The sequence below is a fragment of the Lolium perenne genome, chromosome 7, assembly GCF_019359855.2.
Source record: "Lolium perenne isolate Kyuss_39 chromosome 7, Kyuss_2.0, whole genome shotgun sequence".
Taxonomy (NCBI): Eukaryota; Viridiplantae; Streptophyta; class Magnoliopsida; order Poales; family Poaceae; genus Lolium; species Lolium perenne.
The window spans coordinates 252,179,751-252,205,852 of record NC_067250.2 but is presented as its reverse complement, the minus strand read 5'-3'; the positions used below and the strand labels follow the sequence as shown (position 1 = coordinate 252,205,852).

At 46.9% G+C, this 26,102-nt stretch overlaps 3 protein-coding genes and 1 long non-coding RNA gene across 4 annotated transcripts; 2 read left to right on the top strand and 2 right to left on the bottom strand.

Annotated features, from left to right (window-relative positions):
• The first annotated feature begins 696 nt into the window (after positions 1–696).
• On the top strand, positions 697–6,873 carry LOC127313324 (protein RMD5 homolog). Its single transcript, XM_051343863.2, has 2 exons — positions 697–835; positions 5,490–6,873. Exon 2 carries the CDS (start codon positions 5,525–5,527, stop codon positions 6,683–6,685), a length of 1,161 nt encoding a protein of 386 aa, XP_051199823.1. The 5' UTR covers positions 697–835; positions 5,490–5,524; the 3' UTR covers positions 6,686–6,873.
• A 1,947-nt stretch (positions 6,874–8,820) lies between these two features.
• LOC139833905 (uncharacterized) lies at positions 8,821–10,403 on the bottom strand. Its single transcript, XM_071824275.1, has 2 exons — positions 10,238–10,403; positions 8,821–9,914 (listed from the first exon to the last, which is right to left on the bottom strand). The coding sequence occupies exons 1-2, from the start codon at positions 10,401–10,403 to the stop codon at positions 8,821–8,823; spliced, it is 1,260 nt and encodes a 419-aa protein (XP_071680376.1).
• Positions 10,404–12,722: 2,319 nt separating this feature from the next.
• Positions 12,723–14,964, top strand: LOC139833904 (uncharacterized). Its single transcript, XM_071824273.1, has 3 exons — positions 12,723–14,249; positions 14,372–14,467; positions 14,807–14,964. Exons 1-3 carry the CDS (start codon positions 12,770–12,772, stop codon positions 14,962–14,964), a joined length of 1,734 nt encoding a protein of 577 aa, XP_071680374.1. The 5' UTR covers positions 12,723–12,769.
• Positions 14,965–22,949: 7,985 nt separating this feature from the next.
• Positions 22,950–25,450, bottom strand: LOC127313328 (uncharacterized). The gene is made up of 3 exons (XR_007858894.2): positions 24,416–25,450; positions 23,837–23,896; positions 22,950–23,356 (listed from the first exon to the last, which is right to left on the bottom strand). It is a non-coding gene; the product is annotated as an uncharacterized lncRNA (long non-coding RNA).
• Positions 25,451–26,102: the final 652 nt, after the last annotated feature.

The window sequence follows — 26,102 nt, the reverse complement described above, 5'->3', positions numbered from 1 at the left end:
GATGCCCTGAACATCTACATCTCGGGGACGATTGCTTGGTTACTAGTGAATGTAGCCTTACAGGACACACATCGAATGTGACAAAAATTATTGGTTTGATGTTTTACGCCCTTTATGCTAGGTCCAAAGCCAATAAAAGAGGAGATGATCGTGTCGTTCAATTCGATATTACCTTAGTACCCTTTTATATGTCTGCATATAGTTTCACTTAAAATGGATTTAAAAAGTTTCTTAAAAATGAAAAATAGAGTACACAAAATTATTCTAAAAAATAAAAAGAATCATAATACTGCTGTATTAGTAGGTTTTTTTATTAAATCACTAATAATATGTTTTTTTTCTTTAGAGTCAAAATATCTAATCTTCATCCACGCTCAAAATCCCATACCGGGATCCCAGTGGGATGTCATTTTGTACTATGTAGTTCAAATTTTGATGTCAAAATTTATACTAAAAAAGTCAAATTATACTATAAGTGGGACAAAAGTGGGATCCCACTTGACACCCTTATAGACGCCAACCGTGCCGTAGCTTTCCTTCCTCTTCCTCTCTCGCAAGTCCCTGAGACCTACCCAACCAAAGCTGACCCAATGCGGCTCTAAAAAAATCTCTCCTTTATACACTACTACCACCGTTGTGCCGCCGTGCCGTAGTTTAGATGTCACCGTCGACGCCTCACCCAGCCATCCCCACTCGCGACGCCTCAGCCCCTCCTCCGCCTGTCGTGCGCGCCGACGCCGACGCCACCGCCGTTCCCGCGCTGCCTCCCATCGCGACGACATCACGCCCGCTCTGTCTCCACCCCTGTCTGCAAACTCGGAGATTGGTTTCTAAGGTACGAGCTTTTCAGTTTTCACCATCCATTGACCGTAGAACCCACGGTGGCCCGCAGATTTTGTGCGTGCGCGGTAAATCATATCTAGATCCACCCCTGATCTACTCTTCTGCTGGCGGCGAACCCTAACATGCTTGGATTACTCTTCTGCTTGGATTGCTCCGGCCTGTCGTTTGCTCTCGTCCATACCCTTCTCCCTACCAATTCCATCCAGTCTGTTGTTGCGGAATTCTCCGTTGCCTGGTGGGAGTATTTTGTAAAAAAAAAACTGGGGGATTCAACAAGAAGCCCATGCTCGATGTCAGGCTCGGCACTGCAAAATCGTTTCTTTGATACCGAGGTTTAGTACAGAGTCCTTGTTTCGGATCGAACTCCTGGGCACTTGCTGATTGCGTGTCACAACTCGACTCCCCACGGATCACTAACCTGTAGTAAGGGCGAAACCGGCCACCGGCTGTTAAATCTTACATGTGTGCCCTCGTTGTGGATATCATGGCAGATGAATCTTGAGTTGGGTCTTCTTTGGTATTGGTCCTGTTCTCCCGCGCCGCGCGTCCTCTTTGTAAATTAGGCTTGGGTGGCCGATCTGATATGGTGGCTGAGAGTATCGTGTCGTGTTCTGCACTAGATAACCGGTGAAGTAGACTTTATTTTTGTTCAACGAACTACGCGCTTTGAATGGCTACAATTACAAGACCACATTGGTGTTAAGCTAGTGTCATTACTTTTGAATGGCGAAGCACAAAAGGAATCTAATTAGTGCTCTTCGTCCTCTTCCTCCATGTTTCTGTCCCCATCACTTGCAAACTGGTCTTCTTGGTTATGGCCCGCTCTGATCATTCTCCTGAGTGCTAAAAAGCTTTGCCTTGTGGCATGGGGCTTCAGCAGGAGCATGGCCGTGACAAAGACCGGTCTTTTTTTGTTCGCGCTCTTGCTGCCATGACCTTGTTTTGTTCCTGGTATACTTCTCAGCTCGACGTGAAGAATGCTGTTCTTGATGATGAGCTGTGTGAGGTGGTGTACATGCAGTCACCACAGTGTTATTCTATTCAGATGGCTTAGTTTGTTGTGTTCGTCAGTCTCATTATGAGAGCACATTTATCTTGGTGTTCTAAGGTCCATGTGAATTTTTTTATTTGATGCACAATGCTTGGCCGAGTTGTTAGGTGAGTTTTACCACTCTAAGGTGTGTTTGTTTGGGCTGCCAGCAGCTGCTCCAACAGCTTCTGGGCTGTGGAAGCTGGAGCCCAAACAAACAACAGTTTTTGGGCTAGCTCCATGCAGCCGCTTGAGTGAACCGCTGCTGAAATATACACTACGAGCTGGAAGATGAGAAATCGGTGCTTCTTCCAGCGGCTCCCGGCTCCAAACGAACTTTTTGCCGAATTACCCTCCCAGCAATTTACATAATACATACCAAATGCCACCGAACCGTTATGTTCTTTTCTTCTCCTTCCACCCCACCGAACAGACCTCTTCACCAGAACAGCTCCACGCGTTAGCGTTTCCCGCCATAGGTGGATCTAGCATCACTTTTGCCCGGGCAGCCGCCCAGGCTTCCGGCCGGCCGGCAAGCCTATTTTCACCCCTATATCATATGTATTTGACAAAATAATTAGCACACTAAGTTTGTTTGCCCGGGCTTTAAAATTTTCTTGGGTTAGCCTATGTTCCCCACTGCTACCCCGACCGGCCGCCCCGCCCAACCTCCGCCGCCGTGGGGGAACAGGGCCCCACCCTCGAGCCTGTTCCGCTTGCTGGAGCCATCTCGCCCCGTAGCAAGCATAGGAGTGCGTGTGGCTCACGGAAGGCCACCATCAGGTCACGAAGCCACCACCACTGTGCTGATTTCCATGCGTGTGGCCCCCTTTCCCAAACAATGTTCGGTTTGCATTAATAATGACTCACGAGTGCTACTAACAACTGATTTGGTAATTTTGTGCTTGTTAGCTTTCATGGCTGGAACTATGCAGAATGCACGATTGTTGTTATGTAGTGCTTGCTCTATTTTACTGGTGCTGAATAATTGATGTTAATTATTCAAAAAGTCCAGCCGTCCTTCCATCTATATTTCGTGTCTATGATTTTTAATGCATGGATAAAATACATATATTATTATAATGTAATTCTAGTTAAATCTAGTGAAAAAATGCTCAGTTGCGGCAAAAACAGCTCCCAATAATGTTGTTTTCACTTATAACAACATAGTCAACACTTAAACCCCGACCAACGGAACTACATGGACATTCAGGTCATTTCACCACGTTTTAGTTGCAGCTTCAGTTGCACCAGCAGATGAAACAAATAGACATCAGACAACTCCAACGGTTGGAGTCCAACCTTTCACCCCCAACTAGCCATTTTCGCAGCTGCCGTGGCAGCTGCAGCTGTGGAGCTGCAGCCGAAACAGACACACCCTAGAACTTGTAAGAGCAGGTCGAGCAGGGCCCCGATAGCACCCCTGATAGAAAACATAGGGGAGAGAGAGAGGGGAAAAGAAGTCTACAGCAGCTCTCCTACCGACGCCCCCAGAAAAGTCCTCTCGCCACCACGCGCTCGTCCAGGTTCTTCTGCCTCTGTTTTTTCTTCTATTTCGCTCAAATTCGAGCTCGAAATTCCACACCTAACGGGAATCAGGGAGAGGAAGAAGATTTGCCAGGAGAGGGGAGGGGTTTGGGTGGCACTGCCATGGTGAGCCGGGAGAGAAAGAAGAAGATTGGGCATGGGAGGGGCGGGGATGGCCGGTAGAGGGGGCCAAGTCACCTAGACCCGACGGCATGAGAGGGGACGGCGTGACACTAGGTTAGGTGGCGATGCGGCCGGGCCAGGGCGCGCGGTCAGAGCGAGTTGGGGAGGGGGCACGTAGAACATATCGATTTTGACCTCACCTCCGATCTGTGTGCAAATGTGTGAACTCAGACAACATAAATGTCCACAGGTGTACCCATTTTTTTCTTGGCAGGGGAACAATGAGCGGTAGCAATTCTGCCGGGTGCTGTCTGCTAAAGCCACTCATTGCAATTTTTCTACTGTTGTCAAATTGTTGTCCAATGGATGGGGAAATCGAGTGAAGTTGACTGCAATTTCGCTAATTTTTCTACTGCTTATGTTGAATAAATTGTACCCTGCTTTTTATGTCCCAGCCCCAGTTCTGCTAATTTTGCACTGTTAAAACATTCCCTGTTTGGTACTTCTTTTTTTGTTTTGGTACATTTATTATGAATTATTTCTTGTGTTGTATGAATTATTCCCTCGAATTATAGCGCTTGAAGAAATAACCACTACAAAGTTGGTTACAAAGTATTGTTAAAATATAGGTAAATGTGATATAGGAAAGATTATATACGGGTGCTGCTGGAGATAGCTAAAATATAGGGGAGGAGTCATTTTAGGGGAGTCCCCTACAGAAAGATATAGGGGGAGAAATATAGGGGTACTGCTGGACTTGCTCTAATAGAGAGAAGTCCAATTTACCCCCCTAAACTCGTCTCAAAGTTCAGATTACAACCCTCAACTTTACTTTGGTTCAATCTTCAACCCTGAATTCTATAAACCGTTCGGAATTGGACCTTCTACCCTTTTTTGACATGTTTTCAACCGGTTTTTCTCGCCAGTTAGCGGGTTTTCTTCCTATATACTGTGCCAACTCATCAACATGACATACACGGTACACGAAAAACCAGCTTAATACAATGCGAGGGGTGATTCTGAACCGTTTTTAGAATTCAGGGTTGAAAGTTGAACCAAATTAAAGTTGAGGGTTGTAAGCTGAACTTTGAGACAAGTTTAGGGGGGTAAATTGGACCTCTCTCGCTTTAATAACCTATTTTGGCTGTGTGGCAGTCAGAGAGCAATAAAATTCTTCTTTATCTATGAAAAATTGTGTTTGCCATCATGTCCTTGAGAGCCAATACATACGTATCTTATGCAGAGGGCACCTTAGCTAAATGATTTGAAACCCACTGACTTAGTGTGAACAAGTTTTAAACGATGATTTATGGTAAAAAAAATTTGCAGGCTGCTCTGACAGTCAGCGGTTATGAACTGAGAGAGAAAGGTTACAATGGTAACATGGTGTTGCCTTCTATTTGCTTTATTGGTGCAGCTTAAGGAGAATGTGTGATCGTTTTGACAACTTGTTTTATAGGTGTCACTGTCATTGCAGAATAGCACTATTTGTTTTGCCTATGAGCTCCTAAGATACTATGAGCACTGCTAGTGTTTGGCTAACGTCTTGAGTTTTAGTGTAGTACACGATGAGGAGAAATTTTAATGTTGAATACTTTCTTTCATGTTTTAGTGGCAACGTGAGGAGAAATTTCGATGTTGAATACTATCTTTAATGTTTTAGTGGCAAAGATTGTTTACTTTATCTCATACATTCTTGATCACAATAGGTTTATTCACCATACTGAAGTATTCCCTCTATTCCAAATTAGTTGACTAGGCTTGTATCTAGATTCATTTCAGAGTATAGATTCGTTCATTTTGGAAAAAAGCTGGGTCAACTAATTTGGAACGAGGAATATTAATTATACGCTTTAGTTTCTACATTCTGAATTGTCAGCAGCTAGACATTTGTTATGTCTTCCATTTATTTTTTGCTTCATTGTAGTTTTCTAAACGAATTATGATTTTTGACATTTGCACGCAGTGCCAAAATTGTGCTGCTTAGTTTGGTGCACTACAATGGAGATTGACAGTCTAAGAGAGGCCTTTGACCGAGTTGTCGAAAAGCGTACCTTATCTTCTACCAAAGTTCAGGAAGCTATTGATCAAATAGTGAATGAAGTTACTCAGGCAATATCAAAGATGCAGATGATGAATACAGATTCCATGGACAGTTGTGACCATTCGGACATCCTTGCAGAACTGAAGGCCAAGCTGAACGAAGTGGCGCCATTGAACCAGCTCGAAGGCTGCCAAAAGGAATTGAATGTTGCATTGAGCAAATATCTGAAGCTCCTTGAGAAGTCTTTTAATCCAGATATATCAAAGGCATATAGAAATGTGGATTTTGAGGCTTCCACAATAAACAACATAATAGCAAATCATTTCTACCGCCAGGGCCTCTTTGATCTTGGAGACTCCTTTGTCCATGAGTGTGGTGAGTCAGATGGGTCTTACCTGAAATCAGCGTTTGAAGAGATGTATAGAATGCTTGAAGCGATGCAAGCAAGAAACCTTGAGCCTGCACTCAGTTGGGCTGCCAAGAACCATGATCAGCTGTTGCAGAATAGCTCAATGCTTGAGCTGAAGCTCCATTCGCTTCAGTTTGTTGAGATACTTACTAATAAAGGAAGTAAAGATGAGGCTTTACAATATGCAAGGACTCACCTGGGGCCCTTTGCCTTCATGACCGAGGCGGAGATCCCGAGGCTGATGGCTTGCCTTATCTGGGACCGGCTTGATCAGTCCCCATATGCCGAGTTCGTGTCATCGACGCAATGGGAGAAGCTATCTGAGGAGCTAATCCATCAGTTCTGCAGCATCTTGGGACAGTCCAGTGACAGCCCACTTAATGTAGCTTTATCAGCTGGTTTTCAAGGACTGCCGACCTTGTTGAAGCTAACCATGGTAATGGCTGCCAAAAAACAGGAGTGGCAGGCCATGAAGCAGCTTCCAGTCCCCATAGACATTGGACCAGAGTTTCAGTACCACTCTGTGTTTGTATGCCCAGTGCTGAGAGAGCAGTCAAGTGACGAGAACCCTCCGATGCTGATGCCCTGTGGACACGCTGTATCGAAGCAATCGATCATGAAGCTATCAAAGAGCAGCTCCAGAACTTTCAAGTGCCCTTACTGCCCCTCTGAGGCAGTAGCTTCGCAGTGCAAGCAGCTTCGTTTCTAGATTTGTTTCATCTTTTCCAGATCAAAATCTGTTATACAAGTGGTTTCTTTATGTTTTCTGTTCAACCCATCCAATAACTTTCCTGTAATATAGTCTTGTATCTTTATTGAATTCTGGATGTTAATCTGTACAGTAGCAAATCCCAGTCTGTTGCTAAAATATCGACTGAACACAAAAATAAGTTTCATGGCTTAGCATGTTGTTTTAAATCCTGCATGTTCATTGGTGTGTTGGTGTTACAGTTGGTACTTGGCAGCACAGTGCCGCTGTCAAGGGAATTTATCAATTGAAATCACACAAGTTTGAGCCCATGGTACAGTAGAGTTAGCTTCAGCTAATATGTGTTGGCTTTAGCTTATATATATGTGTTACTTTATGGAGTTTTTCTGGGGCTATTTTAGATCAACAGGCCTCCGACCCTTTCCATTTAGAAAACGAAAAGACAATCACAGCATTTTCAGTACTTATTACAGACCTCAGCTAAAGCATGTTCAAATAAACAGGAACCAGAAGCACTAGTTTTCAACCAATGAGGATATAAGAAAGGGGTTGAGATTGTTCATGGATTATTCCCTAAATAAATCAGTCAGTCTTTGCGAGAATGTTTGGATTCAAGGTGGATAAAGGGGTTGAGATTCAATGATTAATGAGCATGAATTTTGCGTCCAGGGAGCTTTATATCCTCTTTGAGAGAATTCCATAACAATTCATCAAGGTCTAAGGGCATCTCCAACGCGGGGACGCAAAACGCAAAACGGACAGCCCGCGCGTCCGTTTGGGTAAAAACTGCATCCAACGGGGATACCCATACCCAAAAAGCTAGCAATTATTGTCCGTCTCGACCCAAAGCTGGCGCAAAATTGGGAAGCTTTTGCGTGGCCACGGACGTCCGCGCGTGTCCTCGCGTGTCCCTTTCTGTCCGTCTGTGTCCGGATGAACCCCACTTGCAGCCACACATCCATGTGCCTTCTCTCTCTCTCCTCTATCTCCAGCCACGAGAGCTCTCCTGCGGCGATCCCTCCGGCCAGGAGCCCCTCCGCGCCGCCCCTCTCCTCCATTTCCGTCGCCGCCCGTGCCAGTCGCCCGCGCCGCCCACGGCCGCCGTGACGGCCTCGCCTCGCCGTTCTCGACACCTCGCCGCCCTTGCCCGCGACGGCCTCGACCGCGCGCTCTGCTCGCCGCCGCGAGCCCTGCCCGCCGCGCTGCCCGGCCGCGCCGCCGCCGCGCTGCCTCGCCGCCGCGCCACACTGCGCCGCCGCGCGCGCTCGCTGCGCCCGCGCCCTCGCTACCGCCGCGCCGCGCTCTCTGCCGCCGCCGCCGACACGTCGTTCCAGAACAACGCCGGCCGCACGCGGCGCAGAGCGCGGGGCGCGTGGCTGCGCGTCCCGGTCGCCACGGCTAGACGGAGAACCGGCGGAGAAGCGGCGGGACGCGCTGCGCGTCTGGTCGCCGCCGGCGCGACGGAGGTCGACACGCATCGGAGCGACGGCGCAGAGTGCGTCCTGCCCGGCCCCGGCCGCTGCCCACTCCGCCGTGGCCGCCGCGCGTCTCGCCTGGCGCGGAGCCCGGCCCCGCTGCCCCGACGCCGCCCGCTCTCCGTGGCCGCCGCCGCCTCGCTGCGGTGGCTGCCCCGCCGCCGCCCACCTCGCCCGCTGCTCGACTACGCGCGCTTCAGGGCCGGCGCCGTCAACGCGCAGGCGCTCATCGACGCCGAGGGACGCTTCGTGGACGACTCCGTCGGGCCACGGCAAAGGCTCCGGCCACACTTGGAACTGGAACTAGTACTAGTACTAGTACTAGTATATTTGGGTCATTTGCGCGTTGGGGAGCACTACCCGAAACCGGCGTCCGAATGCCATCCGCGCGTCCGGCGGACGACCCAAACGGATAAAATGGACGTCCGTTTGGGTCGCCCGGTTGGAGATGCCCTAATGTTAGAAAAAAGACCGTGGAATTTCACGGATGCAATACAAAGAAATCATGTAATCTGCAAAACTCTAACATCTGGTACTACTACTACTGCCATTGCCCCTAGTAACAAAGAAATTTCCTCATCGATCTCCTGATAACTCCTTCCGTGAGGACAAGAACTGGCTTCTGACGATGTTGGTCGGACATCAACTCTCAGCGCTGGTCTAGTAGAGATAATGGAAGGCTTGGCCGGAGCCGCGTGTCCCGGGATACTGGCCGGTACCGGTGCCGGTGTGGGAGCGCTGGAAGTCCTGGGTATGCCAATGCGCCGCGTAGGTGTTGTCCATGTGGGGGTAAGCGAAGTTCTCGTCCATGCCCATGGTGTGCTCGAGCGGCAGCGTGTCGGCGTAGTCCCCGCCGGTGAGGTCCTGGGCGGAGGAGTAGTGCTCAGGGGCCAGAGCGCCGTCGGCGAAGTAGGGGTAGTACCCAACCGGCATGGGCGCGTTCCACGAGGTGTAGCCAGCATTGTCGCCGTAGCCGCCCGGCGCCTCCGTGCCGTCGACGGGGCCCACGTAGGAGCTGCCGCCGCCGACGCACTCGAGGTCGTGCTCCGGCTGCATCAGGAACTGCTCGAGTTGGCCGCCGTGGTCGTTGCTCCCGCCGTGGCACGGCCTCGTGTGCGTCTGGTAGCCCGCGTAGCCCGTGCCCATGTCCAGCGCGAGGTGCTGCGGCGCGTAGTCGGCGTCGTCGGAAGCATCATCATCATCATCGGGCGCTGCGACCAGTTCGAGCGCGAGCCGGTCGTCGGCGGGCAAGCCCAGAGCCGCCATCCTGTCGCGCGCGGCCTGCAGCGCAGTGTCGATGGCCTCGAGCACCTCCCGCGCCTCGTCGGGCGCCATGTCGTTGAGCGCCTGGTCCCAGTCGGGCAGCGCGCCGGGCCGCGCCCTGGCGAGCTTGGCCCTCTCCTTGCCCAGCTCGGCCTCGAGGTAGCTCCGGTGCGTGTGCCGCGCGCGGGCATCCGGCGGGACGGCGGCGGCGCGGTACCGCTCGAGGACGCCCTCCTCCGACTCCCACACGAGCGGAGCCCCGGCGGCGGCGCCGGCGGCGGGTGCGGGGGCGCAGACGAGCGCGACGGGGACGCCGCAGAGCGTGGAGAGCTCCGACGCCTTCTTCTGGAGCATAGTAGCCAGGATCGGGGTCGATGCCGCGTTCCGCGAACCAGGGTCGCTCGATCCAGTTCGGGGGTCGGGAACGAACGTGGGTCGACGTGGGTCGGTGACCGGGTCGTGGTCGCGTTCCAGATCGATGGGTGCTGAACCTAATCAAAATTGCATGAAAAAATGTACGGAGTACAGGAATCCCGTCGCCACCGAAGGATACGCCGGCGGCCGGCCGGAAGGTCGCACGCCGCAACTGGCCTCCGCCCCTGCCCTGTTCAGCAGGGATCACCGAAGAGAACAATGGGGATTTGTTTCGCACGCACAGCCCATCGTAGAGAGTATGGCAGACGATGAGATGATTAACAAGTGGGCTGACCCCTGGACTCCTGGCGTATATCGTACGGGCCATCGACCCCAATTTATTTGGATCACGATCCACGTTCCGAATCACCGTTCCGGAGATCTATACCCCTTGCCGAACCTCGTTCGCCGGGGTGGCGATCCACGACCCTCGATCCCGTTTCTCGACCCAGGCGATCCAAATTTCTGGCAACTATGTTCTGGAGGCCCTTGGACCTCTTGGCGTACCTGGCGGCGCGCGACCGCGCGTTCTCGATGAACCTCACGTCGACCTTGCGGGGCGGCATTGCTGGTGATCGACGGCGCGCGCTTCTTCCCTCTGCTGCTCCGATGAGATCGCGTTAGCTTGTTGCGGCTCTCCGGCGGGGCGGCGGGTGGGCATATATAGAATCCCGGGAGGCGGACGCGGACTCGTGTTCGTCTCTGCCGGACGCGGCGGCGCCCCCATAGCTGCTAGGCAGTAGGCCAGTAGTAGGCCGATTAAGCGCCATAATCTTGCATTAGCTCTAAACAAATGATGATGCCGCTGCAAGGTGGCGAGTACTGCTCCAGAAAAATTAGCTTTTGATTCGACGTCAGGCGCGGATTAACACAAACAGAGGTCACCGTGATTAACCGGAAAAGGAAGGTGGTAGCTTTGCAAACCGGTTGCAGCCCGACTTCTGACAGGAGCAGTTAATGCGAGATCTTTGATTTCAATACGATACCGGAACTATCTCCGGCCGAGACGCGCCGCCTGCTCAGCCCGCCGGAGGGAAGCCGCGGCGGGGTCCGAGAGGAAAAAAGAACAGCTAGCGGCGCCTGCCTGTAGGGGGGAAAGGCGGCGGCGCAGTCCGAGAGGAAAAAGGGCAGCGTCACCGTACGATGGCTGGCGAGGATAGATGGCCGTATGGTGGCAGGGCCCAATGGGCGGCGCCGGCGCCGGCGCCGGCGTTCGGGATGAAGGTGGCGGCGCAGCTAGGGTGCCGCGACGGCCAGGTACACGCTTCTGCCATGTCTATCTGATTGATCTAGGGCCTTCTTCTCCACGATTTTCGTGCGCAAAACCATTGGGATGTATAATAAGGGTTAATTATTGGTTTGCCACTACACCCCGCGCATGACTCAGTTTTGCTACTAGAGCAGAATGGTGCTCAGTTTTGCCACCGCTTCTGGCGCAGCTGCTCTGTCGAGGCCAAACGGCCAGGCTTCAAACGTTTCCGTCTCTTGCCGTTACTAAAAGTGGGGCCAGATCTTACAGGTAGGACCGCGCAATGACAAATAGGTGAAGACCGAACTACCCCTGCTCCCGCCACACAGCAACACACCGATCCGCGCCCCTGCCGGCACCACCTGCGCCGCCACCACCTGCGACGCCACCACCTGCGCCGCCACGACCTGCGACGCCACCACTGCGCGCCGCCGCGCGGCCGTCCCGCGTGGACACCTTCTCCACCGCCTCCAGGAGCACCTGCTCTGCCCCCACCCCCTTGCGACGTAGTCGCTCGTTCCGCCACTGCGCCCTCCACCTGCTCGACGCAATGGCTAGTGGCGGCGACGACCTTGGCGAGGCAGGCGTGGGGCCGGAGACCCGCCGCGTCCACGATTGGGTTCCCGAGGGGTAAGCCTTGTTCGTATTGAGCTTTCTTGTGTAGTGCAATAGTCGATTTGACATGGAGTGCTCATTGCGTTTGATTTTGCTTTTGGTGTGCTCATTGCCTCTCTGTTTTTGGTTGATTAGGATGGAATTGCGGTTTGCTTTCTTGGTGAACATTAGAAGGGAGCGATTCATTGTGGATGCAAAGGATCAAAAGAAATTCCAAGGAGGGTTTCGCGTTTGATTTTGCTTTTGGTGTGCTCATTGCCTCTCTGTTTTTGGTTGATTAGGATGGAATTGCGGTTTGCTTTCTTGGTGAACATTAGAAGGGAGCGATTCATTGTGGATGCAAAGGATCAAAAGAAATTCCAAGGAGGGTTTGATTATCGGTTGCCAATGGATTGTAATTGGAGTTTTAGACAATTTGGCGAGGTAATTTGCGGCCCATATCCTTTGGGTATGCATGATGAAGTGGAATTCAAATACTACGATGGGGGAATTGATTGGGTGAAAGTTAGTAATGATGAAGAGCTCGCTACCATGTTTGCTAAGCATAAGGAGAAAGAGCAATTTCATGTGAGGCTGCAAAATGATGTGGTTGTGCCGGCAGTTGGAACTTCTCGGACAGATTCATGTCGTCGTAATGGCAGCTCTAGCCAGAACAGTTCAGTTAGGGGAGCTTCAGTTAGTGCACGGCGACGTGGTGGCTCGTCAAACATGGGCACCGGCAGTAGGGTCCCAAGAGAAGTGGAGCCTGAATACATCGATGATGAAGAGAGGCTATATTCTGATGTTGTGCAGAATTTACGACGGCCATGTCGGGCTGAAAACCGAGATGAGTGTGACAATGAGGCTTTTGTGATTGATGATGAGGAGGTTGAGGACGAAGACCTTCCAGCTATTGAATGGGACCCTGCAAACTCTCAGATGGAAGAAGGTACCATCTTTGCATCCATGAGTGAGTGTAGAAATGCACTTGTGACATACTGCATCAGGGCAGAGCGTACATTTGAAGCTGACAAGAGCGACAGAGTACGTTACAGAGTGCACTGTCCGACTGAAGATTGTCCATGGAGGATGCACGCGTCTAAAATGCGAAATAGCACGAATGTTCAAGTCAAAGTGAACCCTTTTAGGCACACATGCCTGGAATCAACCCTGAGGAAGGAAACAATCAGTAGAGCCAAGTCAAGATGGGTGGCTGAAGAAGTAAAACGGTGGGTGACAGAAGACCATCAAGTGGGTACAAAGGAGTTGCAGAAGAAGCTCAAAGAAAAGTTCAAGATAGAGGTACCATACATGAGGGTTTTCAATGGAAAACAACATGCTATGGATTCTATTTATGGTAATTGGCAGGAAAGTTTTAAACTGTTGTATTCATTTAAGGGTGAAGTGGAGAAGACCAGCCCAGGTAGTATTGTAGATATTGATCACCACACCGTGGAGTACACGTTGAGGGGAATGACAATGACCAAAGAGTGCTTTAGAAGGGTTTTTGTCTGCTTTGAGGCTTGTCGCCGGGTTTTTTTGGAAGGCTGCAGGCCCTATTTGGCTATTGATGCTACTTTTCTCACAGGGAGGTTTAAAGGACAGTTAGTAGCAGCTTGTGCAGTTGATGGACACAATTTTGTATTTCCAGTTGCTTATGGCGTGATAGAGGCAGAGTCTGAGGAGAGCTGGACTTGGTTTTTGCAGAATCTGCGCCGGGCTATTGCACATCCCAATGGGTTGGTAATTCATACAGATGCTTGCAAGGGTTTAGAAGTAGCCGTGGACAATGTGTTCCCTGGAGTAGAGCATAGGGAATGCATGCGTCACCTTGCTGCAAATTTTGGGAAGAAATTCAAAGGAAAGGTGTATGCCGACAATTTATGGCCAGCATCTTTGACTTGCAGTGTGAAGAAGCACAACTATCACATGAGGCAGTTATACAAAAATGACAAAGTGAAGGAATACTTGGAAACACACCACTCCAAGTTATGGGCCAGAAGCCAATTCAGTGAAGTGAGCAAAGTTGACTATGTGCATAATAATCTTGCAGAGTCTTTCAACTCAACGATCCGAAAACTAAAGGGTCTTTATTTGGCGGATTTGCTTGACAAGATAAGGGTAGAATACGTGCAGAAATTTCTTGTTCGAGCAGGAATAGCCGAGGCAAAATTCATGGGACACATTATAATCCCTTCCGTGATGAATGAATTGAAGCAGAAAACAAGAGGCTTGGAAATGGACATGACTCGTTGCTCAGCTACGACGGCAGAGGTATCATTTTTGGATAAAGAGAAGAGGGAATGGAGATATCCAGTGGATTTAGAAGCTAGAACTTGCAGTTGTAGGCAATGGCAGATAACTGGGTTGCCATGCATTCATGCCTTGTTTTTCATCACTACTCTGTCAGGTCAAGCAGGTAACATACAACAGTATGTGCATGATTACTACTCTGTTGCAAAGTTCAAAGCCACATATGCACATGCCTTACCTGCTTTGGAGGGAAAACAACAATGGGATCCAGTGGACCCTGGTTTTAAGCTTTGCCCTCCAGTTCTGAAGAGAGCAGGTAGACCGAGGAAAAGTAGAATAAGACCTCGCAGCGAAGGAGCTGGACTTGGACCGAGGAGACGTAAGTGCACAAGGTGTGGTGGGTCTGGTCATTTCGCTAAAATCTTTGTGATAACGCAGTAGATCCAGCGTTCGGAGAGTGTTTTGATGTTTCAAATGATGAGCAAAATGATGATCAAAATGAGGATGCAGTGGAGGCTATAAGTGATGATCCAAGTGATGATCCAATTGATGAGCCACAAAATGATCAAATTGATGAGCCACAAAATGATCAAATTGATGATCCAATTGATGAGCCACAAAATGATCAAATTGATGATCCAATTGATGATCCGGTTGATGAGCCACAAAATTATCAAAATGATGATCCAATTGATAATGGAAATGATGATCCAATTGATGATCCAATTGAGGAGAAAATTGAGGCTCCAAATGTTGGTGTCCAACCTTCTGTGGTTGTGAGTTCTACTTGGTATGTAAATCTTTCCAATACTAGTGTACATTTATCACTTGACACAATCTTACCGCCCTTTGTTTTGTACAGCTCTGTTGTAGGTTCGAACAAAGTTGTGGCAGTGAGCTCTGAGGTAGTTAAGGTGCCGACAACCAAGAGGAGAAGAAAAGAAGCAATGAGCACAAGGATCACAAGGAGCAAAGTAGTGGCAAGAAGCGCAAGGACCAAGAAGAAGCCGCAACACTTTGTAGATGATTGAGTGGGAACCAACTAAAGTTCATGAATAATGTTGTATTTGTGTTTGAATGCTGTTGGAATGATTAGAGTACATGTTTGAACTATGTTTGAATGATGTTGGAGTGATGAGATTACATGTTTTGAGGAACTCATGTCAAAATGTGCTAAAAAAGAGCTCCAAAGGTAGGGTAAATGGCCTCATTTCTAAGCAAGTTTTTTTTGATCTTGTCTAAATTGGCCAAATAAGTTCACTACACATCTATTCCATGTAAGAAGAGTATGTGAGAAGGTTTTTCCATTTATTTGATTTTTTTTGAATTTTTTATGGTCATTTCAAATTTAGTCAAACCTAACTTTGACCATCATTTTATCAAGTTTGAAACATGGAATTGTAAAACTAAGCATGGATCCTTGTTATTCACTCCAAAATGAAGCTTTGGTGAGGTTTTTGAAACTTTTCATGTTCCAAACCCTAAACCTCTTGTCTTCACCCTCGAACTTGTACCCCAGTGTTTGAGATATCACATTAGACGCATGGTTTTTTTGTTGAACAACATGTAGACCATGTTTATCAACTAGAATGGGTAGTATATGACATAAGAAGTCTATGTGAGAAGGTTTTCCATTTTTTTGATTTTTTTTGAATTTTTTATGGTCATTTCAAATTTAGTCAAAGCCTAACTTTGACCATCATTTTATCAAGTTTGAAACATGGAATTGTAAAACTAAGCATGGATCCTTGTTATTCACTACAAAATGAAGCTTTGGTGAGGTTTTTGATACTTTTCATGTTCCAAACCCTAAACCTCTTGTCTTCACCCTCGAACTTGTACCCCAGTGTTTGAGATATCACATTAGACACATGGTTTTTTGGTTGAACAGCATGTAGACCATGTTTATCAACTATAATGGGTAGTATATGACATAAGAAGTCTATGTGAGAAGGTTTTCCATTTTTTTGATTTTTTTGAATTTTTTATGGTCATTTCAAATTTAGTCAAACCTAACTTTGACCATCATTTTATCAAGTTTGAAACATGGAATTGTAAAACTAAGCATGGATCCTTGTTATTCACTACAAAATGAAGCTTTGGTGAGGTTTTTGAAACTTTTCATGTTCCAAACCCTAAATCTCTTGTCTTCACCCTCGAACTTGTACCCCAGTGTTCGAGATATCACATTAGACACATGGTTTTTTTGTTGAACAGCATGTAGACCATGTTTATCAACTATAATGGGTAGTATATGACATAAGAAGTCTATGTGAGAAGGTTTTCCATTTTTTTGATTTTTTTTGAATTTTTTATGCTCATTTCAAATTTAGTCAAAGCCTAACTTTGACCAGCTAACCGTGTTCTTCTAGAAGGAAACCGGACCGATCCGTGGGTTGCTCTGTTTTGCATTGTGGACCGTTCACTGCGGTAACGCCAGCCGTCCGATCTAGCCTTCTAGAACGTTTCGGGGCCGATCCGTGGACACCATCGTTCTTCAACATGATTGGTTCCTTTCTCTTTTCTGCGGTGGGCTATAAGAACACTGAAATCTCCGTTGGTCCGTTGGGCCGTCCCGCGTGTCTAGGCCTGCGATGCATGCGCCATGCATGCGCCATGCAGGCGCCACGCCAACAACCCTTTCCACGCACTCGCCGACGCCTTTTAATGCATCGACGCAGCGTCTCAGCGTTGCCATCGTCTCAGCTCTCGCAGCGATGCAGCCGCATCAGTTTTGCCATCGTCTCAGGCCGTCCCATCGTCGATCGCGTCAAAACCAATAATTATTTTTGGAAGACGGCTAGACACACGTTAATTCATCATTAGGAACCCGAATTATGAGCCAACCTCTTTATAAGGGGCCTCTCTTCCCTCTCCCACACACCAACCGAGCGAGCCTCTCTTCCTCTCCATCTCCAAAGCACCACGCACTCAACCGAGCCTCTCTGCCTCTCCGAAGATGCAGTACACGGGACCGACCTTCCGCCGTCCGCGCACCAGGCCGGAGCTACTCTATCCGGCGGACGTCCTCGTCGACAACACGCTCCGTGTGTGGGCAAAGTCGAGGTGGAGGAGCGAGATCGAGCTCACTCGAGAGTTCCTCGACGAGGGCTTCTCCCACCTCCCACCGGGCTCGCCCGTCATGTACTACGTCAATGAGTCTCGTGAAGGCGTCGCCCTCAAGCTGCTCACGATCACCTTCGCCAACCGATTTGACGCGTACGCCCTCCTCGGTGAGGTCTTCTGGTGCGGCTGCGAGTCAATCTTCTTCACCACCTACAACGTCTTCACCGATTGCGACGCCATCTTCTTCTCCGGGAAACCTATGCACTGCCTCCCGTACTACAAGTGAAGACGCTGGTGAAGACGGTGGTGCGGCGCAGGTGCTGCGGCAGGTGGTGCGGCCAAGATGTGTTCTCGTCAAGCTCGTCATGTTTTTTTAGCTTTACGTTTTCATTTTCTATGTGGTTCCGTGTCGAGTCGTGTCAAGTCGTGTGTCACTGAACTTATCTATCTAGGGTACCCATCTATCTATCTATCTATCTATCTATCTATCTATCTATCTATCTATCTAGGGTACCCATCTATCTATCTAAGTTATTTCCGTGTAATGGTGGAACTAAGCATCTTATGTATCGAATTTATCTAAGTTATTTTGCGTGATGATCTGGCTACCAATATTTGCATCTCATATATCTTAGTTTTCTATGATTTCGATGTAATATATCAAGGGTGTATGAATTATGAAATCACAAACATGGATCCAAGTATGAAATTTGATGTAATATAAGTAGGGTACCCATATAAGTATGAAACAAAAAATCACAAACACGCAATGCTTGAAATCAGATAAATGCACCCTTTTTTCCCTCGCAAAAAAAGAAAGATGCACCTTTTTTTGTTTGATTATTTTTCCAACCTAAACCACAAACACGTAATGCTTGAAATAACAAAGACGCACCCTTTTTTTGGTTAAGCAGCGTGCATAAACACAAAGAACAAACATATGCGTCCTTACACCATAAACCAAGTCACGAATTCTGTCAAAAAAAAGCAAGTCACGAACTAGAACTAACTATAGCTAGATTTCTTCCTTTTGCTTTTCAATATCTGTTCATCCACCCCACTGGTTACCAGAGCAATCCTTCACGCTACCAAACAAAACGGTCTTGGGTTCGAGTCCTAGCCGCACCCTTTTTTGTTATTTCATTTTTCACCGTTTTTTTAAACACCCTTCTCATCTGCCCAAAGCCAAATCTTTGCCACTATCGAATTTTGATCAGATTTATTTATTTCAAGCTTGCAAATTCAAGCTTACAAGTTCATACAATTTGAAGCTTACAAATTCATCACAAATTCATGCCTTTCCATACAATGTCAACATTAAACCTAGTGCGATGACAATACCACCTACAAATGCACAAATGTAATTCCAAATTTTTGATTGATCTTCGAGCTCTCTAATCTTCTGGTTCATCCACCTTAGCTCAAAAGCTACCTCTCTGTCAATGCGTGATCCGCTGCGTCTCTTCTGCACTAGCTATCGCGGCGACCCGTGTCGTCTGTGGCAACATGGGCAACCATTCTTCGTGCTCATCTAGCAGCTGATTCATCAGCGTCTGGAGCAAAACATCGACCCAAACGAAGAAGCATTTGATCTGCAAGCACACGAAAGAGATCAACCACATTGAGCACAAACTATGCACAAAATACTGAAATTTCCACTATTCTTACCCCTTTCTCGCTGCTGCACACGTAGAACGGACGATTGGTGTTCTTCGGTGTGCGCGAAATCCTCCGATCAACGGGCGCCCGGCACCGCGGACAGAGGAGGATCGGCATCTCCATGCGCACCGGAAGCTCGAACCGAGAGGTGGCACGGGAGCTAGAAGAAGACATGGATAGAGGTGGCGCGGGATCTGAACGGTGAGGTGCGTCTGGCAGACGGCTGCGCCCTCCGCAGCTCCCGCCGTCGGCGGCGCTCCCCGTCAACAAGGCCCTCTCAGTCGCCCGCGCCGCACCTCTGCGAGGGGCCGTCTCCAACCCCGTCGATTTCTTCTCACCGCTGCGAGCTCCGCCGCGCGATCAGGGATTTTAAATGGGGTTGAGCTCCAACGGTTGCCTTGTGGGTCCCACATGAAACGGCCAGCAACGGTCCTCTTTTCAAATGCGTTTCCGCCTGGTCCCACCTGAAACAGCCGGTCCTCTTTTCAAATGCGTCTCCGCCTGGTCCCACCTGAAACAGCCGAGTCAAGGACGTTGACCTGAATGAAACGGCAGACTCACGGAACGAGTCGTTGCACACAGACTAGTGGCAAAACTGAGCACCATTCTGCTCTAGTGGCAAAACTGAGTGTTGCGCGGGGTGTAGTGGCAAACCAATAATTAACCCGTATAATAAACCCTTTTTTGTGTATGCCCGGAAACAACTCCTAGCTCAATTTAGCATCAAATGTAGGAACCTCATGGGTAAGGATAAGGTAATGGAATTGATAGAGAAATTCATAGACCTGGGTAGGATAGGAAAATTGACCGACCCAGAATCGAAGAATTCCCTTCATAGATTGTAGTTATGCAGTTCATCTTTAGGCTATCATAGCATGTTCATCAACTCCAGATTATCCTATCCTACGCAGGTCTATGAATTTGATTGGGCAACCGATGGTTAGCTACTCGTACTTAGCTTGGATTGCGCTTGTACAAATTACTAAGCACCTGTAAAAAGAAAGAGGCAATCAAGACGAAACCACTACTGTCTGCCAGTCTGCAACTGAACTCAAATAGGAAAAGCCAATGAGATAGCGGAAAGACAATTCTGACGGAGCCGGTAACTACCGGACCAAAATCAACCATAGAATATATCGTGATTCGTGCAACCTGCTCTACCCCAGGATCGGTATTCCTTCAGTAAATGGTGTATCTTCACTTACTGCTATTCTGTGGACCCTACCCACATCGTTGTGTCGGCAAACTCAACGGATGCTTTTCATGCACTCTCTCTTCGGTTATTACTCCACCACAGCTAGCTAGTCCCAGGTCTGAGTGAAATCCATCCCAGTGTTTTCATATACTAATTAGAAATCATGTTTTGTATAATTTTTAAGAAAATTTGTAGATGTTCAGCTCTTTTTTTCACAAATATTCTAGTTTTTTTTATTTCTTCACACGGATATGATTCACACATATTCCAGTTTCCTTTTCAAAATAGTTTCAGTATGCTTAAAATTTGGAGCGCGGCGGGTGCTACACACTTGGGTTCTATCATGCCGCGAGAGTGATCTTTTGTTTTCCGAGTTTGTACTCGGCTTGTAACAAACCATAACTCTTTCTTATTCAATGAATGGGGCAAAGCTTTTGCCCCCTTTCTTTCAAAAAAAAAAGTATGCTTAAAATAGCTCCAAATTTTTGCGAGCAACTCAAATCAAACTATCATTATATTTTTCTCAGTATGGGTTCAGTAATGTCTTGATATCAAATTAGTTTCAATTCATTTCTAAAAATAGAATCAAATGGTTTCCAATTTTTGTGAGCTAATTAGAATAAAATTAAGAAGATATTTTCCAACTATGGTTTCGTTAACTTTTTCTTATCAAAGATTTATGATATATATTTCATACAATACCAAAAATTGGGTCATACCAATTATGAACCAATTACAGCAAACAAGAGATTGATAGGGGTCGGTCAGCATCATCATCCTCGATTCCTTACAATCACCGGCAAACTCGAAATTACATTCGCAACACATAGTTCTTCCAATATAGTCGCAGCAACGCGAATCAAAGGGGATCCCCCGCGAATCGAAAGGTTGTTCATAGGAAGAATAGAAGGTTAGTTGCTAGGATCGAATCTTACCTTTGCCACAGCGATTCAAAGGGAAGGGACTCCACCTTGATTCGACGCCGCCGCCAGGAGGAAGGGAGAGTCGCACTGCGGTGAAGACGATTCAGATCCGATTCTGTGTCGACACCCCTGAGATCTATGAAGACAAGAACAGCTCCGCCGTGACTCCATTACCACGGTCTGTGCCCACTTAAATCGTACGGTATGTTTCTGTATCCGACCAGGGGAAAGGTATCTTCCAGACAATACGACATAACAAATACGGAATTGGGGAAAGCTGTCCGCATCTCAACGAAAGAACGAACGGTCGATTGGACACAGGTAGTTACCGGTTCCGTTAGAAAATCCGCTGACAGGAAAGTGAATTCTAACGGAACCGGTAGTTACCGGAGTCTCACCCACCAATCAACTACCGCCACATCATCTAGTATCACATGGGTATTTTTCCTGAAATCCTTGTATCTTGATTTACTGCATGTCTGTGGAGCCCACCAACGTGGATGTGTCTGCATTATTACCCATATGTGCTTTCCATACTCTCTCTCTTTAATTATTGATCTCCGCCTCCACCACAACATTTGAGGGTGAAATATATTTTAACTATTTTCAATACAAATTTGAAGTTATGCTTTGTAAATTTTAAAACAACTTTATAGAAGCTCCCTATAAGATTTACACATATTCCAGTTATATTTCTTTATTTCCAGAACAGTGTAAGTTTGTTTCAGAAAAAAATCAAAATATCTTCAAAATTTGTGAGCTACTCAAATCAGATTCTGTAACATCTTGGAATCAAAGAAATTTTACATATATTACTCACATTTATATAATTTTTTTCATACCTAGTACAATCCAACTAGGTTTCGGACATCAACTATTTTGATTATGGATAGCATTATGATATGAACAAATTATGGTATATAATATTAAAATGTGAGACTTTTTTTAATATCAAGTTGGTACAAACTACATATGCCACATTTACCATGTTTCAAATATTGTATCAGTTTTAAAATAAATGACAAAATCTTCCTACGAAATATCATGTCACAATTTCCTATTTTCGTAAGTTCATAGAAGTTCCATATATTATTACCATATACTCCAATCATCTTACATTGTTTTCATAAAAGTTTTAGGTCATGATAATTTTTAAGAAAATATGCTCCTTTTTTCGCACATATTCCTGTTTTATTTCTTTTTCACACAAATATGATTCACATATATTATAGTTCACTACTAGAAAACATGCTATCAGTGGCGCACCACTTTTTGTCATCAGTGGCGCACTAGTGGTGCGCCACTACTATCACGCCACTGCTAACAGTTAGTAGTGGCGCACCACTCATGCGCCATTGCTAACTCAAGTAACAGTGGCGCACTATCTAGTGCGCCACTACTAACTTATAGGTGCGCCACCCTTGACACATCCTTATATTAGGTGCGCCACTGCTAAGTCTGGGGTGGAGCTGAATCATAAAATAAATATAGCAATGGCGCATGGTTGTTGTGGTGCGCCACTAGTATTTTCATAGTAGTGGAGCACCTGTTTTTGGTGCGCCACTGCTATATAGCAGTGGAGCACCACTAGAGGGGTGCGCCACTACTAGTGATCTTACGACACCATTTGAGAAATCCTTTACTATCCATATATGTCATTAATAACAAAATACAATTAAAATATTTCTATTTTTGAGCTAATTCCATAAAATGAACAAGAGATGTTTCAAGTATGGTTTCACTAACATTTTGGTATAGAAGAGATATGACATATTGCATATAAGGGTTATACATGATTTTCCAAGCTTTCCATTAAAAAATTATTTACGATTCACATGTGTTTCAATTATTTTGCTTTGTTTTCAGAATTTTTTCAGTACATTTATAAAAACAATTTTTTATATATCTTTGAGCTAATTCCATAAAAGGAACAGAGATGTTTCAAGTATGGGTTCAATAACATTTTGGTATAAAAGGGATCTGACATTTCATACAAGGGTCGTACCAAACAAGCAAATTATGTTCCACGGAACATTTTTTTAGTTGCAGATACCAAACAGGAGCCAGGATTATATCAACAAAGTATAGCATACGCCATTGATATTTGATACATTTGTTTACAATATAATATCAACAAAAGCACCGTTCATATGGACAAACCACCACCAGAATATTCTTCAAATCTGGATTTTTTTGATGGATTTTAACAAGAATTTCTCAATCTGGGCCATTATAAAAAAAAGTAGGAGAAAAATTAAACTAGAGAGAATTGGATGATTTAGAAATCACACGGGATAGACGACTGACTTTCAGATCGGACAAGAAATAGCAAACACCTATATCAATCTTCAGATCTGCATCCTCATCAAATTGAGAGAAAACAATTCCTACATCAGGGAAGCGAATCCCAAACCTAGCCCGCACATGAACAAGGTGGCGGCGGCCGCCTCGGCTCGTCTTCCTCCGGCGGCTCTCGACGAGGAGGCCGAGGCGCTGCGCTGCAGGTCCAAACTCGTGAGCGATCCCTTGCTCATGCACGGCGCGGCCGTCCTGGCCGTAGCCCAGGGTGAGCACTCGAATCTGACACAAATATGATTCACCACATATTTCAGTTATATTTCTTTTTACAATATAGTTTTGGTTTGTGTCAGATTCTTCATAAAATATGTTCAAAATTTTGTAAGCAACTCAAATCTACCTGCAATGGTTATAATTTGGTCGAAGTATGGGTTCAATATCCAGTAATATCTTGGTACCAAAGAAATATGGCAAATATCACAGATGACAATATTATATCATGGATTAACCTCGACCAAAATAATTTCTCAATCCGGGAATTTTTTCTGTTGGATTTTGATAAGGATTTCTGAATCAAGGCATTACAAAAAAAATCAGAAAGAAATATAACTGAAAATTTGACACCATATTGGAGAGTAAAATTCAGATTGAACCACCAAAAATAGGCAAAATCAAAATCACTATCCAGTTATACATCCCCATCAGACGATTGAAACAAAATAGTCACCAGATCGAGAAACGAATCCGAAACCTATTCTGCACCTGAGCATGGTGGCGGCCGCTGCTTCGTCGTCCTCCGGTGGCTCTCGTCTAGAAGGTCATCTGCAAATTGTAAAGAATGTATTGATGGGCAGTACATCTGTTTCCGCTAACAATTTTTTTTTCAGCGAGGTCCTTCAAGTGATTTTGGTCAAATGACTGCAACCTATATCTTCACAAGTAGATTGAGAAACTGATAATGTTCACCTCATTGCTCTTGATTTTGACACCTAGTGATTACCTGGCCCACACCCTTAACCTCTCTTTGTCTGAACTAATGCACTCAACAGATATATGTCAGTCAGGTACTCCAAGTGATTATGTAATACCCCCCCCCCCCCCCCTAGATTCTTTGCTAGTAGATTGAATAAGAGAATGGTCCCTGTTACTTTGCAGTTTTATTTTCATTTTGATGCAATGTACTTGTATATATCCTGATCCATGCACTATCTCGCACATAAATAGTTATTTGACATCAAAAGTAAGGAGGGAATATTCACATCCGGCCTCTTTCCCACATAAATAGTTATTTGATCTTTTCCCACATAAATAGCAGGCTTCAAAATGTACAAACAACTTTACCTGGAAGTAGCATACGGAAGAGAAGATGCCAACAGTATATCATCACTTGTCTAGCGTACTAATCCTGCCATCAATATTTCATAACCTGCTGATCCACACCAGAAATTCAGTGCACTGTTCTATTAGGAGCAGATCAACTGAATGTGTATATCAAAGAAATCAGAAACAGACTACTACAGGATGTGGGATGAAAGATTGCTACCGGATAAGACAAAACAATTGAATCTACTGCAAGGAAATCAAACAACAAAATAAAGGGAAATCTACAACAGTATTGTAGTAGGCTAGTAGCAGAAATTGGATACGATGTACCAAGAAAAATAAAATTGGAGGTGATGCAGTGACTTCTTGTAATATGAGTGGCCAGAAACTCCCCTAAATCTGAGGAGACAGAGCTCCTCCAAACACACATCCGGCAACCACACACAAAGATACAACAGCCATGAGCTGGGGGACGTCCACGGGGAAGTTGTGCAGAAGGAGACCCGAATCAGGAGCGCCATGGTGACCTGGGAGTCCAGGATTAGGTGTAGTTCGACGGGAAATCTAACCGGGGAGCCGTGCAATCGATGCATAAGGGTAGCCGAAGCCACGCCGGCGTTCCAATCAGCGGCTAGGGCTGGAGCGTAACGCAGCGGCGACGAAGGGGAATCAGCGGAGGAGACCAAAGTCAACACACGCCGGTGAGTAGCTGCGCTAGGAGGTGGTGCTCTTGTACGGCACCACCGTTCTGGCCGACAAAGTCTGTATGGAGGACGCCGTCCCTGATCGCCACCTCGTCGAAGCCTCGCCAACTGCCTCGCCGCGCCGCCTCGCCGCTGCTTATTTAGTGGATCTCGATCCAGTACAGGAGATAAATCATGGGAGAGAGAGCAAGCCGGAGAAGAAGCAGCTCTAAGGGCCACCAGTAGATACGTATTGTATCAGTAGCGCAGCTTGTGTCAGGGCAATACTCAATAAAAAATCAGTATACCGCTTCGGCCAGCACGCATCGCAACCAACCAACGCACGGGCAGATGGACACCGGTAGTTACCGGATCCGTTAGAAAAACCGCACTCAATGAGATAGACATTTTGCTCTTCTTCTTTACATACATGAACTTGTGTTTCTACCTACGATCCTGCCAAATCCCTGCTTTATGCCACACCCACGTGTGAGGCCACATGCATGGTTCTGAGAGCATCCCCACTCGTTTGGGCTCCCCACGCCTAAATCCGGCGAAATTTTCGTCCGGATTGGAGGAAGATTTGGCGTGGGGAGGCCCATTTTCCCAGCCGCGAGCCCAGGATGGATGCAACGCAATACGACGAATTCAGACAAAATAGGCGAATTCGTTCAAACATAAGCGAAATTTAATGATATTTAACATATAGAGGCGAGTTCGTACATAAATAGGCCGAATTCGTACATATATTTGAATTCGGCGATGGGCTAACTAATACTAAAACTCCTACATGCCGAAATGGCGGTAGAAGGTCGTGTAGTCGCCGCCGTCGTCGTCGTCGTCGCTGGAGCCGGCGTCGTCCTGGGGCGGCGGCGCCTCGTACCAGCGGCTCGTGCCCTGGCCATCGTCGCCGGCGCGTGGAGGCGACGGCCGGTAGATGTCGTCGTCGCTGCTCTCCTCGAGCTTGATCACCTCCCTGGGCGCGGCGTTCCGCGCGGACGACGACGGTGCGGCGGCGCGGG